This window comes from Phocoena sinus, chromosome 6, assembly GCF_008692025.1.
Source record: "Phocoena sinus isolate mPhoSin1 chromosome 6, mPhoSin1.pri, whole genome shotgun sequence".
NCBI lineage: Eukaryota > Metazoa > Chordata > Mammalia > Artiodactyla > Phocoenidae > Phocoena > Phocoena sinus.
Genome location: NC_045768.1, coordinates 101,405,532 through 101,421,896, shown reverse-complemented (window position 1 = coordinate 101,421,896; position 16,365 = coordinate 101,405,532). Strand labels below are relative to the sequence as shown.

Sequence of the window (16,365 nt, the reverse complement as noted above, 5' to 3'; positions counted from 1 at the left end):
TGACGTAAGGGAAAGGGCTGGGGCTGTGTCCCCACCCTGAAGGGACACCTGATATCTGAGGAGGAGGTTGTGGAAGAAGGGAGCCCAATTTAAAAAATTATAATTAGTGCAAGGAAATGCGCCCTGTTCCACTCTCCTCTTCTCCCAATCTGCTATCTCCATCTCACTGACCAGAGGTAAATGCTCTATTGAGATATTTCTATCCTTCCAGATTTTTCTATATGTTAAAATGTTCAAATGTAAAATATTTTATAGATAACCTGTGACTATTTCTTTAACACAGTGAGTTCATTTTATAACATTTTATTTTTTCGCAACTTGAATTGCAACTCTCCAACTAAATTGAGGATATGTTCCCAAGTCAGTATGTTGTGTATTTGTAGATTTCTAGAGTAAATCTCTAGACACGGAATATCTGTGTCAAAGGATATGCCCAGTTTTAAATTTGACAGATTTTGCCAAGTTACCACCCAAATATACAAAACTGACTTACTCTCTCTCCAACGATATGGGGGCAACTCTTCCTCACACCCCCACCAACACTAGACATCATCTTTCTAACCTCTGTCAATCTGATAGGTGGAAAGAAGGTATCTAAATGTGGTTTTGATTTGCATTTCTCTAATGATGAGTGTGGTTAAACTATTTTTTTTCATGTGCCTGTTTATGTTTTAAATGTTTGAGCCATCTGGGATTTATTTTGTTATAAGACTAGACCTTATTTTTTCCAAATGGCAGTACTAGTTATTAAATAATTCACATTTCCCCCCTGTGATTTGAAATGCCACCCAGCTCTAAATTCTAAAACTGAGAAGAGGTCACTCAACCTAAACGTCACACCACATACAAAAATTAATTCAAATGGATCATGGATTTAAAAGTAAAATATAAAACTTTTAGAAGATAACACAGGAGAGCATCTTCAGTACTTAGGAATAAGCAAAGAGTTCTTAGGCATGACACCAAGAACAAAATCTGTGAAATAAAAATTCACCAACATCAAAAACTTTTCTGCTGTGAAATATCCTGTTAAAAAGATGGAGGGCTTTCCTGGTGGTGCAGTGGTTGAGAGTCTGCCTGCCGATGCAGGGGACGCGGGTTCGTGCCCCAGTCCGGGAGGATCCCACATGCCGCGGAGCGGCTGGGCTCGTGAGCCCTGGCCGCTGAGCCTGCGCGTCCAGAGCCTGTGCTCTGCAACGGGAGAGGCCACAACAGTGAGAGGCCCGCGTACAGAAAAAAAAAAAAAAAAAAAAAGATGGAAAGACAAGCTATGGACTAGGAGAAAATATTTGCAAACCATATATTCAACAAAGACATATATAGAATATATATATTAAAAAAAAACTACCAAAACTCAACAGCAACTCCCCCCAAATCCAATTATAACATGAGCAAAAAGAATTGAACAGATATTTCACCAAAGAGGAGACATGGATGGTAAAGAAGTACCTGAAAAGATGTTCAATATCACTAGCCATTTGGGAAATGCAAATTAAAATTAAAACCACAACGAGCTATCACTACACACCTATTAGAATGCTTAAAATAAAAAATAATGATAACACCAAATGCTGATGAGGATGTGGAGAAACTGGAACTCTCATACATTGCTGGCGGAAATCTAAAAATGCTACAACCACGATAGTTTGGCAGTTTTTTACAAAATCAAACATGCAATTACCATACAGCCCAGAGATTGCATTCCTGGACATTTATCCCAGAGAAATGAAAACTCGTGTTCACACAAAAACCTGTACATGAATGTCTACAGGACTTTCATTCAAAATAGTAAAACAAAACAAGTAAACAAACAAAACCCTGGAAACAGATCAATTGTCCGTCGGTGGGTGGACGGTTAACAAACTCTGGCAGATCTGTACAGTAGAATACCACTCAGCAATTTTAAGAAGTATTCACTATTAATATAGGCAACAGTCTGAGTAGCCTCAGAAGCATTATACTTAGCAAAAAATAACCCAATTCCACAAGGTTGCATACTGTACCACGTTTGATTCCATTTATAGAACATTCTCCAGATAGTAAAATTATAGAGACAGAGAACAAATTACTGGTTACCGGGGTCCGTGATGGAGGGAAGGGGTTTGGGTACACAAATACAAAGAGATAGCACAAGGAGTTCTTTTGCAGTGATGCAGCAATTCTGTATCTTGATTGTGGCTTTACAAGAATCTACTCTCATGATAAAGTTGCATTGAGCTACACACACGCACGCACACACACATGAACCCAGGCTTTTAAATGGTGACAATAAAATAAGGTCTGTAGTCTAATTCATGGTGTGTATCAATGTCAATTTCCTGGTTTTTATATTATACTGCAGTTACATAATATGTCACCATTGGGGGAAATTAGGGGTACAGATTTTGCAAATTCCTGGGAATTTATAACTATTTCAAAAGAAAATGGTACAAAAAATTTTAATGAAAAAAATGAGAGAAGAAAACCATCTTTGCCAAAGACCTTCATTCATATTACACAAGGTGGTTCTCTTTAGCAGTTGCTTTATCTCCAATAACCTACTCCCTCTCCCTTCTCCCCAGACATACAACATACCATCTTTTTGAAAAGTTTCCAGTCGAATGAAAGGTGTCGTAGAGTAGGACGTACAGGAAAGTTGCTTAAATAAAGATAGTTCAAAAGAACACTGGTATAACCTTTTTCTAGATTCACCAATTAATATTTTAACCCATTCAACTTTATCATATGGAATCTATCTATCCATCTATGTCATTGTTTCTGAACCAATTGAGGGTAAGTTACATACATCATGGGCCTTTGCCCCTACATACTTTAGTGTTTATTTCCGAAGAATATTCTTTTATACAATCACAATACTGTTACCAATTTCCGTAAATGTAACACTGATTCAATGCTTTTAGCCATTGGTCCTATTCCATTTTCATCAATTGCCCCAATAACGTCCAGTACAGAATCCAGCCTGGGGTCAGGTACTGCACTTACCTGTCATGTCTCTTTGACAGACTTAGGTTTAGTAGATCCAGCTTTGCTACCATTGTCTCCTTGTCAACGGGCACCCAGAACTCTCATCTGTAAGGCGGGATGCTGGTAATTGCCCCACCTATTTCTTTGTGAGTAAAGGCACTTTAACGATCTCTAAGAGCTAAATGGAGTATTTCCCTTCTGCATCATCATTTCCCAGAAGCAGCTAAACATATTGTGAGTTGGGGCAAAAGAGACCCGCTTTGGTTTTCTCTACCAGCCCGGGAAAACGACGTAGGGAGGAGGGAGGCGAGCCAGGATCCTGGAGAAGAAGGAACTTCGGAAGAAATCCTCTATGAAAGACACAACCCAGACTGTGCGAGGGACTCCCCTTTACCCTCACCTGGAGCGGCGGGCGGCCAATCAGCCGCGCGGTTCGGGCGAGCGGCCAATGGGAAGGCGGCGCGGCGCGCCCCTAAGGCTATAAGTTCCCGGGGCCGCGGAAAGTGAAAGTGGTGCCGGAGCGGCGAGCTCAGCCTGGGCGCAGCCGCAGGGGCCTGAGCCTGGGCGCCGGAGCCGAACCTCGGGGATGCTTCGGACTCCCGAGCCGCGGCCCGGGAAGGCGGGGGCAGCTAGCTGCAGCCCCCGGGCCGCGCCGCCCACCCAGTCCAAGCCGCTCACCTCCTTCCTCATCCAGGACATCCTGCGGGAAGGCGCTGATCGGCGCGGAGGTCACGCGGGCAGCCCGCAGCCCCCGCGCCAGCCTGACCGGAGGCGAGACCCTGAGCCGGAGCCCGAGGGAGGAAGAGGAGGCGCCGGGGCGCCGGAGGACCAGCCGAGAGCCCGGCCCCGCGCTGCGCGCGGGGAGGCAGAGCAGCCGGCGGAGACCGAGCCAGGTATGCCGGCGAGGTTGGGGAGGCCGGGCTGGGCCGGGGTGGGTCCTCCCGGAAAGGAGGGCCGGTTCGCTGGCCGAACGGGCGTGAGGGCGGGTGATAAGTGGACCTCCGGCGCTCCGGCTGCAGGGATGCGGGGCCCCGCGGCGACGGGCGAAGGGACCTCACGGCCTCCGCCACGAGCGCGCCTCGGAGATTAACCGTGACCCCAGCGTCAGGGCGGCGCAGGATTTAGACTGGGCTTGACTCGCCCGGCAAGGTGCTCTGCGCAGCGGGTTCTCCGCGCCCCGGGGTCAAAAGGCGAGCGCGCACGAAGCGCCCACCGTGGTCCAGTGTCCCAGAAGGAAACCCCAACATCGCTCCCAGCCACAGTGCGACCCTTGATCGGCGCGAGCCACATATTACTTCTGGGCAGTTACGACAATTAACATATAACGAGTTATTGATAATAGCATATTAATATTAATAAATCAGGGTTTGACCAGCAAAGATGCCCTTCGCTTCCCAATCCCACGGGCAATAAAACAGTAAGTCTAGGAGCCCCTCTGGTCTTCAGGAGTTATAACGTCGGAACGCTTAGAAGTAGACTTACTTTCCTTCCCATCAGTTTTTTTTTTTAACTGAGGTAAAATTGATACATAAAATTATATTAGTTTCAGGTGTACAAAACAATAATTTGATATGTGTACACACTACAAAGTGATCACCACAATAAGTCTAGGTACCAGCCGTCACCATACAATAGACACCCTTCTTATGAGGCATCCTAACGGCTGGTTGAGGAAATAAAAGGGGGGACTAAAGCCAGAGAATGAACTTTCCTACCACACAAGCCCTCTCTTGCCACCCGGATGTTAACACCGGGTGCCTTTGGGGCCCGCTTTACCGGGTATCTTATTTCTCAGAGTTTTTCCTGCCTCCCTGCTCCCGCTTCCCCTCAAGACATATGCAGAATCCCTATTTCATTCTACTGGATGATACGGCAGGAAGTTCTAGCACTAACTGCTCCTACTTTGGGGACTTGATGACTAGTAGAAAACTAACACATAATCTACATATGCACTCACTCCCCACTCAGAGAGTTCCTTAGTCCTGTGAAAAAAGTGCAATGTGTCTAAACCGACAGTGGGCTGTTTGTTCACTCACCAGAAGAGATAAGGGTGGATTGAATTCTGTACTCTTCCGTGCTAACATGTAACGTTTTCCTTCCCATCCCTGCTTCTGCCCTCTCATTTCCAGATAGGCACTTTGAGACTTATCTGTTGGACTGTGAAAACACTCGGGACGCCTTACCGAGCCTGCCCCCAGCCCCCAAGCAGCCACAGAAGCGCTCCCGGGCCGCCTTCTCGCACAATCAGGTCGTTGAGTTGGAGAGGAAGTTCAGTCACCAGAAGTATCTGTCAGCTCCCGAAAGGGCTCACCTGGCCAAGAGCCTCAAGCTCACGGAGACCCAAGTGAAAATATGGTTCCAGAACAGACGCTATAAGACCAAGCGGAAGCAGCTCACCTCAGACCTGGGAGACCTGGAGAAGCATCCTTCCTTGCCAGCTCTGAAAGAGGAGGGCTTCTCGCGGGGCTCCCTCATCTCCATGCATAACACCTACCCTTGCTACCCCTACCTTTACTGCTTGGCAGGCTGGAGCCCAGCTTTCTGGTAATGCCTCCGACAACCACGAGCGATCAAGAACTGCCTTCCCAAGGTGGCCCCTCTGGAAGGTAAAAGGGCCCGGGGTCAGGGAGCAGCAAGAGGTACGAGACCAAAACTGTTGGAGGTTTGCATGGAAATCCCAGATTCTTCACTAGTGGGCCAATGAAAGATCTGGGACACAGAATGATTTAGTATCCAAATACTTCCCCCAACACAGAACGTAGGTCATTTTTGCTTTTTAGAGACCTGCTTGAAGTAGAGAGGGATAAAGCCAAGTGCTGTTTCTAGCACTTTGGGTGATTTTCTAGGAGCTGTCCACATCACTTCCGAGGATTCTGTTTCCTCCAACTCCACCCTCTTGTGTAACTGAGCATCCACTCTGAAAGAGCACACCCGAAGGGGGAGGGGGCGGGGAAGGATGGCTAATAAGAGGATGTCACCTACTGAATTAAACTGAAGGTCAAAAGCCTCTCGTTGGCCTTGGACTATGACCAAGGTTTCTCTCTGTCCCTGGAAGAGAGAGGGAAATGGAGAATCCCACAGAGAAGCCTGTCGTGCTCAGCGCAGGTTGGCACGGGATATGGAGATGGGTAGGAAGAGATGAAAATATAAGCTTTTTATTATTCCTTTTTAAATAATACGCCGACTTAAGTATTTACAGGGTGGCCCAAGCAGAACAAGAAGCACTCACTGTGGTCTTAAGACAAGCTGTATAAACAGAAGTCTACTGTAGGAGGTGGGCCCAGGCCAGAAGAATCTCTGCGTGTCCAAGACAGTGGTCTAAGGGGGAGTCTCCGCAATGCTGCTGGGGGGCATTGCATTTTTTTTTTTTAAATCAGCGAAAGGTAAAAGATTCTCTTCTGACCTTTTTGCTCTGGGTCTGAGAATTCAGAATGAGAAGGCTCCTGGAGTTTTCAGGCTGTAATTCATACTACACCATGACAGATCACGTAATTCCTTAAGCTCCTTCCTTTCCCCTTTCTTTTATTTTTTGTTCCCTTTCCACAAGTCACCCACTGAAGTTCTTCTTTTAGTCTGATTGCACCTAACATACACCTTCCTTATTTAGCCTGAGATCTGGTCTTTCCCCCCCGCCCCAAAGTTTTATCTCTCCTGGGTTTAAAAAAAGTAGCGGGGAGCAGATTCTGAATTGGCTAAAAGACATGCATTTTTTAAAAAAACTAGCAATTCTTATGTCTTTCCTTTAAAAATATACAGCATTAAATCCCAAATCCTATTTAAAGACTTGACAGCTCCAGAAGGTCACTGCTGCTTTTATAGGACTTTCTGGTGGCTCTGTTGTTACAGCTCAAAGTCTGAGAACCCTTTGGGATCCCTGCAGGCAGAGGAGGTAAGAGGTATCGAGCTTTCACACTCAAGGATGAATACAACGCAGAGTGAAGGGTCAGGCGCCCGTAGAGCTGTCTAGTGGAAATTGAAGGCTCAGGGGTGGAGCATGGAGAATAGGGGCCTGGACCTTAGAAAGCCCCATCCCCTAAGCAAGCTGACCGGGCTGATGGCACTTTGCAGGAAGGAGCTAAGAAAAAAGAAACAGTTTTCAAAACACATTATTGCGGCTTCCATCACCAAACAATGAAACTGTCCAAATGCTTCAGGAACTGTGTTTAGTGCTTATTAAAAAAAAAAAAAAGGTTCCCCCCCTGCAAATGAGTCACCTGGTGACTTCAGAAAGAATGGGAAGCGGGCACAGGAGAAGTTTGGCCACCCTTCTGTTTTTATCCTATAATCTCAGGTGACCTGGGAGAGGGGAGACATTGGAATGAAAAAAAGCCAGTTGCTAATGAGGTACCCTGAGGCCTGGAAATCTCTTGATCCCGCTACTTAATTCTGTTCAATGAGAAACCTTTCAATTTCCTCCTATTAAACAGGTCCAATTTGCTGTTGGTGGCAAAACTGCCAAAGTTGATAGAAAGTTGGCTCGTTGCATCCCATTTTCTATGGTTTGAGCTCCACGTTGAAATACGGTGAGATGCCACGTGTTGCCCACACAGAAAGGGGAGCATGGAAGGCAGTGCAGCCTAAATTGCTTTTCTGCCTCTCACACATCTTTTAAGATAAGCGTTCAGTGCTCGCTCTCTGGTCAGTACCCTTCCTCTCCCTCCCTCTGTGTTGAATCCTTTCAACCCCCAAACCTGCAAGTATTAAACATTTTACTGTGATGTATATTGTGTTGCAGAAAGAAAAAAATAAGTCTTTGTTTAGAATTCTTTGGTTTGGTGAATCCATCTTGCTTTTCCCCCATTGGAACTAGTCACTCACCCATATCCAGACTGGTAGAACAACCTTTGAAGAGCCAGTATATCCGTATCTGATAGGTAAACTGGAGGGTACCCCACCCCGCCGGACCACTTCACCCAGACAACCTGTTTCTATCCTGTTTAATAAATCGGTTTGGGTTCTCCACGTGCATAACAAACTCTGCTCCAATCTGTAACACACAAACCTGTGAGTTGAAGTTTAGTGAAGTACACCGACCAAACTTTATATTTCTATGTATTTTTTGCAACACCTGAGTATTTTTTAAATAAAGTACCGTGTCATTTTTAGACATATCTGTGTGTGATTTTCTGCTTCCTACAGACTGAATTCTATTGAGTTTCTGTGTTTCTGATTACCCTGTTCTCCCACTCTTCGCCTGCCGGACTAAGCTATGGAGACTGAATAAGCAAAAGCAGTAGCTTAGTGGATAGCAGAGGATGGTCATTCTTTTTTTTGTGTGTGTGTGTGTGGTACGCGGGCCTCTCACTGTTGTGGCCTCTCCCGCTGCGGAGCACAGGCTCTGGACGCGCAGGCTCAGCGGCCGTGGCTCACGGGCCCAGCCGCTCCGCGGCATGTGGGATCCTCCCGGACCGGGGCACGAACCTGTGTCCCCTGCATCGGCAGGCGGACTCTCAACCACTGCGCCACCAGGGAAGCCCTGGTCATTCTTTTATAAATGCTCTGGCCTCCGTTACTGGTTAATCACATGGAGTGGAAAGAAATGTTTGTGTCATTTAATAATCGCCTGCTTTAGCCCAGGGATACCTTTGGTTTAGAGAATGTCAGGTATTTACTTAAATTTCTTGAAGACCCTGAAGGGAACATGGGGACCACAGCAACACTTCTTTTAAAATTCCCCTTCCTACACCCAGTACCCCCTCACGCGACGACTGCTTCCCTGGCTCCTGCATCTCCCTGAAAATGTCACCTTCATTCAGGGCACATGGACCTCTGGCAAGCAACACCTTGGAATTGGAATTGCAAGCATTGAAAATAGGTTTAAAATAAAATATATCAATAACACATCCTTCATCCACCTGCACTTAAACCTTCATTAAATCCCACAAGCAGAGTGTCTCATTCACCTGATTACCTGAGAGAATTGATGGTTTTCTTTCCTCCCACCTCCTTCCAGGAAATAGAAGCTTAAAGGGTAAGCTGCTTTCTGTAGGTAAAACATATCATAATTTTCAAAGTTTGCTCTAATCCTTTAAGTACATTGTACACACAGGTGGGGCCTCTTGTTGCATGTTCACATCATGAGATTTAGCTCTTTGCATAAATCTCCAGTCATCCTCCCCTCCCTTGGAAGGCTCTCAAATTACAAAAGCTCTTGCAGTAAATTAACAGATGTGGATTATTTTCTTTAACCATTAAAAGTAATCCAGGAAATTGAACAAAAATCTCCCATCTCTAAAGAAAGCCCCCTGCCTCCTCTTCCTTGTCACTTTTCCAACTTTCCTTGAATGTCTCTGCTAATCTCATACCTGTCTTATTCCAGCATCTCGCCTTAGTGAGTCTGTGGGATTCAGAATTCCTTTTCAATCTGTCTCTCAGGTTACTTCAGGTGCAAATTTCTAGAGTCACCGCAGCTTTGTCACTGGAGGTCTCACTGGTCCTCCCCAGGCCTCCTTAGGAAGGCCATAGCTGCCAGAAGGGGAAATAAATGTCAAAGATGTGCACCTGATAAAAGTTTTCCTTCTAACTACAAAGCAAGTCGTTTTCCTGGGGTGATGTTAATACCCTGTGTCTTAAAGCTGACCTCTGAGGGACCAGTGGCGGTAAAGAGAAAGTCACTTAGCTTGGGTGCCCTGTGAGGGAGAGTTGCACACAGAAGGTTTGTTGAGGTGAGCTCAGGAAACACACCCAAGAGGAAGTGAGGACAGCACAGTTGAAGAGCAGGAGAAGCTGATTCCTAAGGCAGGTATGACTGAGTCCTCACCTGATACTTTAAGAAGCCCCGAAGCCGATGTGTCCAAGATCGAGGAAAGGACGGGTACTTGTATCCCAGCATCGGCCACCTCCTGAAAGAGGCAGTAACCTTGGACGATGCATTCCTTTCTGGCCACCAAGGGACAAGCTATAAGTCATTACCGTCAACATTCCCAGCAGCTGTGGGGCTGCGTCTCCCCGGTATGGGGCCTCGGTGGAGCACCACGGAATTCACTGTAAGACACCAGACCCTGGCCACGCTCACTCTCAGGGCCACGGTCACCACCATGCCTTGTAATGAGGAAATCTGAGTCAAGAGGGTCAGACTAGGCTTAGGGTACCAGGTTCTGCGCAGAAACACCCAGACTCTGCTCTGCCCGCAGCCATCACCAATGTGTCACCAGGGCTTGTTTGTCAAAGCCAAGAGTTATTTACTGCCCAAGAAAAGGGGCAGGAATGATAGTCCTGGAACATAAAGAGCTCCGAGTTTAGCCATAGACTTGGCCTTCGTGCAAACTTTCCCAGACAGACTAGCGCGTCAAAAGTCAGCAAGGGAAGGCAGAACCTCAGTCTCTGTGGTGTGTCCTCCTCTGACCTCTACAAAGGCTCCAGACATGGCTGGACTTATTTCCTGAACTTGCTCTGGGCCTGATATGGGGTTTAGGAGAGATCTAGAATGGAAATTTAGGATGGGTCCCCTGTGCAGCCTCTTCTAACTGGACAGTCTCCTCCTGTTTTCAGCCGATCCAGTGACGGGCACAACCCTCAACAGGAAGGTGATGGGGCAGAAAGGAAGGGGTGACACCCAGAGGAAAGCCCCGTTTTCTCCTTGGAATGACTGAAGGATACTCAAAGATTGCTTTTTTGCGGTACGCGGGCCTCTCACTGTTGTGGCGTCTCCCGTTGCGGAGCACAGGCTCCGGACGCGCAGGCTCAGCGGCCATGGCTCACGGGCCCAGTGGCTCCGCGGCATGTGGGATCTTCCCGGACCGGGGCACGAACCCGTGTCCCCTGCATCGGCAGGCGGACTCCCAACCACTGCGCCACCAGGGAAGCCCTCAAAGATTGTTTTTAAGCCTACAAATCCATGGCGGTATGTGGGAGAAAATGCTGACTTTGCTCTCTTGAAGGTGGAATTCCAGCAGCAGTTTTTTTTATAATTTTTTAAAATTAAACTTTATTTCTTTTTTACCCACGCCACGTGGCATGCGGGATCGTAGTTCCCCGACCAGGGATCGAACCCGTGCCCCCTGCAGTGGAAGCGCAGAGTTTTAACCACTGCACCGCCAGGGAAGTCCCTCCAGCAGCATTTGATCTCAAATACCAGGTGGCCCCATAGGCTCCACTGCATTTGCAGGATGCTCTTCGGTCCCGTGGTCATCAGTATCGGCTGCACATTAGAAAATCCTGGGAGACTTTACCAAAACATGGGAGCTCCAGCCCTGCTTAACATCGGTTGCACTATAATCTCTGGAAAAGGGCTCAGGCATTAGTATTTTTTTAAATATAATGTCCAACACTACAAACCACTTGCTTCGCCCCTTTTCAGCTGGTTTTCTTCCTCAGCCTTACAGATGCCAGGAAGAGAGAGCTACCTGGAGAAGCCTACCAGGAAGGGAGGAGTTAGGGGTAGGTTTGGGTTGGTTTTGTTCGTTTTGTTTTGTTTTGCTCGCTTATTATTTTTACAGAGAACAGATGTTCAGCTTTTCTTACTTTCTTCTCCAGCCTCCTCCTCTTGGAATTTCTGACATCATCAAAAGGCCCTCTGTAATTCTGGAAAGCCCAGCTTATTCCAGTTAATCCCTCGCTCGAAACTGAAAGGACCCCAACTTCCTGGGTGTTTGACTAACCTGGTAATCCAGAAGCATTTCATTTATTACCCATCCGCAACCCGAGCCCATCAGAATGACAGTACACTCTGCCCTGGAAGACAGGAAGGAAAATTCCACCCCCCCACTCCTGTGGAGCCGTTTTCACCTGTCCTGGAACTACCTTGTTTGGGCACCATTGGGAACTGCAGGTGTCATTTAACCCGTGTCAATTCGCGTCTCGCTTCCCTGACAACTCATCTCTCAGGATTAAGTCCTGTCTTAACACTGACATAACATTTACACTTCCTCCTGCCAAACTGGTAATACAAAACTCTTTTTTAAAGTGTGTGTGCAGAGATGGATAAGGTGGAGGGTGGCTCATGGGCTGAGGGAGGGGATATGCCTGTGACAGCACAGGGTTTTTTTTTTTAACTTTTTAATTTTATATTGGAGTCTAGTTGATTAACCATGTTGTGTTAGTTTCAGGTGTACAGCAAAGTGATTCAGTTATACATATACATGTATCTATTCATTTCAAATCCTTTTCCCATTTAGGTTGTTACAGAATATTGAGCAGAGTTCCCTGTGCTGTACAGTAGGTCCTTGTTGGTTGCAAAGAGTTGGCATCAGAACTCCAGCTCAAAGCTAGAACAGCTTAAACTTGACCTAAACAACATGTGAAAACAAGAGTGGTAGAAATGAGTTAGCTTTTATGGAGAAGAATGTGGGGAATATTCACAACACAGACTTGGAGGATGGGGAGATGTCACTCTCTCATGGAAAAGTTTGGAATCTCTTTCCCTCACTCCATGCCGAGAGCTTGTTTATACTGACATCCTTGACGATTTTTTCCCCCATTCAAGGAAGATCTGACTCATCAGAGGTGCAGGTTCTTTCCCTTGCACAGTGAGGTGCAGAGCGGATACTGAGGATTGCCACGGCACAGGCATGCGAGGAGATGTTGCTTTAGCTTTAGCAGAACTCGAGTTAGAAGGACCACGTCTCCTTCCTGCGATAAGAACCAACAAAACTGAGGAACGAGCATGAGAGGCTTCTGAGTCGGAGAAGGGAGACACTGCTGGAGGCTGCAAACTTTTCTTCTGCTGCTCCCTTCGTGACATGTACAAACCGACAGGGTGAATTGATGATGGAAGCTTAGGACAAAGGTCCCAGGGTCCTCAGCGTGACTCACCCAAATGATTTCTCTGGGTTTTAAATCTTGTTTATCTTATTGTAGACAAGACCCTCCATAAATGTGTAAATACCATCAAGAAATTCCATTGAAAGGACCTCTCTCAAGAGAGAAGGGGAAAAGAACAGGATGAGGAGGGATGGCATGAGTGAGGAAAGACACAGCAAGATATGATGGTACAGATGTCAAAGTTCTACAGCCTCCTATTTCCAGAATCCTGACTCCAGAAATGCTGTTTAGACCTTGACTGAGATCATGTGCCCTATTACTGGGTGGTTGCCTTTTTCCCCGGGGAGCCATTTCAAGTGCATGTGAAGAGCAAAGGCACAGAAGGAGGGATAACACAGTGGGAAGCCATGGGGAAGGAACTGGACAGGTAGTTTTCCACAGCCTGCGGAAGCATCTCCATGTACATGTGAGCTCGCCACCCTCTCCTTGGCTTCTGATTGACTCCTGAGCGCAGAGATGGCTCCCTGTCCTAGAGATTAGGTTTTATTGCAGAGATACACTGGGGGCATGTCAACTTTAGCATCAGGAAAAAATAAAAGCTGGACCGGGATCTGAGGAAAGGCGTTCTCATTAAAACCCAAATGGGTTTTATTAAAGCCTGTGTAGGCACCCCCCCTCCCCTCCCCGGCCCCCGGTGACAGGATGGGCTTTCACACAAATAGGGCAAGCTTCCCACACAGAGAAACAGCTTGGTAGAACTCAAGACACACACTACAATAGGAGTCCATGGGAAAGAACTTAAGAGAGCTAGCTGACCATAAACCCTTAAAAACCAGAACGAATTTGATCTTGGACAGTCACCAAAAATGTATCTTGTCCTGAGCAACAGGACTGAGCATTCCTCCTTACTCTGCACTGAGCCGAGTGTAGTCTGACACTGATCAAATATATTTCTGCTGAATGAAGGAAGGAAGGAATAAATAAGTCCAGACCTCACCTGGAGTACTAGGTTTGGTTCTGAGAACCATATTTTGAGGTAAACTGTAGCAAGTTCAGAGAAGCTTAATCGGAATGATACAGGGATTTGAATCAGAAGTGTCAGAGAAGGGAAGCATTAGTCTTTTCCTGTGTTGTCCTATAGGTGGCGTCGTCAAGGTGACACAGTGCTCAGATCAGCAATGTCTAAGAAATCACTGGGCTGATGTGGGTTCCCTGTCACTGGGGATGTGACAACTATTTGGTGAGGAGGTCGTGAGGAGAATGGACATGCCTGTTGCAACTTAAGATCTTTGCCAGCCCTCTAGTTCTACAATTCTAGGGAGAGGTATTGGGTTCTAACCTGTTTACCACCTACTAACTGTGAGGTGAGGGCAAATCTCCACAACTCTTCTGACTTTCAGCTACTCCTCTGTCGAATGGAGAAATTAATCCTTATTGTGGTGAACTGAATCTCTTCAGCTCTCCAGGTCCCATGTCTGACTCATAAGGGAAACAAACAATTTTACGATTTCAGGGGCAATGGAGACCTATTGATTGATACCTGCTGATTGATATCTGAAATTCCTTTCTTGAACCATAAGATTCCCACCTCTGGCTAAAATATAAATAGTCCTGGGAAAAGAAGTGAATTAAACTTGATGAATCATTTATCCCCCAATATTAATGTTTATTTAAAAAAATGTTTTACCGACTCTTGTTTAATAATTCAAATTTCACACCAAACCAAACTTAAAGAAGGCAAAAGTTAGCTCCAGAACCTTCTTCATGCTTCCTATATTCGACCTATTATACAAAGCTTATGATGCACACCCCTTACTCATTAGGGCAGCTGGAGGGATCTACAGCAGCTTCAGAAAACAAACTGTCCCCAGGGAACCACTCAGAGGTCTTGAATAAGTTTATTAATTTCAATAGAGACAGCTTGTGATACCAAAAATGGGTCACTGTAAAAGCGAGGGGAAAGAATGCTGGACGTTTAAAAAGAAAAAAAAAATAAATTTCTATTTCTAAATTTCATCTAAGTTTAGCCCTGCCCATACTGATTTGTTTATTGCTCTGTCTTATGTTCAGGGCTTAAACTATTGCGTTCTTTTCATAGAAGCCGTTTGACTTTAGACCTCGGAGCGTGTGTATTGTTGCCTGGGAAATGGATGTCCAGAAAGAGGTAATAGTGAAAGGACAAACGGATGATGAGTTCTCTCCATTGTACCACGCTTACTTCCTTCACTCAGAAATTAGTAACTCAGTGAATATGGAGGACAAAAATATCTTCATATTTATTTTTAACTAAAAAATGTCGTAACTCTAAGCTCTTTACCTAAATCATTAATTGTTAGGTTTCTCTAAATGCAGCATGACAGAATAAAAATAACATGGATCTTAGCTTTTGGACTGAACTGGAACACTGGTTATACCTTTATATTAGCTGTATGACCTTTGGCGAGTTATTTGACCTTGTTGAGACTCAGATTCTTCATCTTTAAATGAAGGTAACAATGCCTTTTTACAGGGTTATTCTATGCATTAAATGCGATAAACTCAGCATATATTAGGTCATCAAGAATTGTCAGTTCACCTTCCTCTTTTAGAGAAAATGTCTGAATTTTATCCAAATGTATAAATAAAATTTGCATACTATAATTAAAGATATGCAGTGGTCACTTAACATATATATGCTTTTCCATGAAGCAACATAGCAAATAGTATTTGCCTTTTCGTTTTTGTGGCCTTTTAATATGCCATAATATATAACCACTGTATTATTGGACACCGGAGTTGCAAATAGATAGATAAATAGATAGACAGATAGATAGAGACAGATTACAAAAGAGGCAGGGAGAATGCAGACTAAAGTTACCACAAAAGGAACTGAACGTGATTCTCCAACATGTAGTAATTTCTCCTGGGCTGAGCTATAACTCCATGGGATTCCATATGGGGTCTTTCCCACAGGAGAGAGACTATGTTCCCTGAGGTTATATCATTAGAGGTGGACGTCTAGTGGCCAGGGCTGCTTGCTTCCATGCCCAAAGCTGGATTGCACAAATACAGACAAAGAAAATAAATCAACAAAAATAGCTAAGAGGCATTTCCAAACATATCCAGCTGCAAAAATTTATGGCTATTAGCTCTTGGAAAAGGTCATTTCAGATAAGACAACTATTTATACAGAAAACAAAAGTGAAACATATATTGATTGCTTTTCAGTGGACTATCTTCAGTCCTGGGAGTCACAGTAAGTGGGAAAAAGCCTACCTAACCACCTACTGTCTGCCAGCATCTCACTCACTGAAGTCCTCCAACATTTGGACTCGGGGTGGGGGGGCGGGTACTTCTGAAAAAGCTGAAGTTCAGTGTTTTATGATCATGGAGACCATTTTTTTCTCCAATATTATTTTATGAAATAGAGGAAAGGATCTCAAGACATAGACATTTTTGAGTTGGCCAAGTTCTCTTCCATGGCCAAGTTAGATCTTTGAGGACTGTAGGGAGATGGCCCATTGTAGAAATTCCCCTAACAAGGAAAATAAGACTTTCTCTTCAAATTGATATAGTAAATCTACTGCTCAAAGGTTGTATGACCTAAGGAAAGTTATTCACTTCCCTTTGCCTTTGTTTCCTCATCTGTAAAGTAGTCTCTAACTGTTCTTCCAGCTCTATCAATGTTCAATGACTTCTCTTCCGTTTTTGAAGCTCTCA

The 16,365-nt window shown here is 45.3% G+C and overlaps 1 protein-coding gene across 1 annotated transcript; it reads left to right on the top strand.

Moving 5' to 3' along the window:
• Window positions 1-3,508: 3,508 nt before the first annotated feature.
• NKX3-1 (NK3 homeobox 1) lies at window positions 3,509-8,069 on the top strand. Its single transcript, XM_032635341.1, has 2 exons — window positions 3,509-3,857; window positions 5,094-8,069. The coding sequence occupies exons 1-2, from the start codon at window positions 3,551-3,553 to the stop codon at window positions 5,510-5,512; spliced, it is 726 nt and encodes a 241-aa protein (XP_032491232.1). The 5' UTR covers window positions 3,509-3,550; the 3' UTR covers window positions 5,513-8,069.
• Window positions 8,070-16,365: the final 8,296 nt, after the last annotated feature.

Excerpts from the sequence above, each read along its gene's own strand:
- NKX3-1 (XM_032635341.1), top strand. The coding sequence starts at position 3,551 with ATGCTTCGGACTCCCGAGCCGCGGCCCGGGAAGGCGGGGGCAGCTAGC. Across the intron at positions 3,858-5,093 it reads GCCGGCGGAGACCGAGCCAG|ATAGGCACTTTGAGACTTAT; the intron begins GTATGCCGGCGA and ends TCTCATTTCCAG.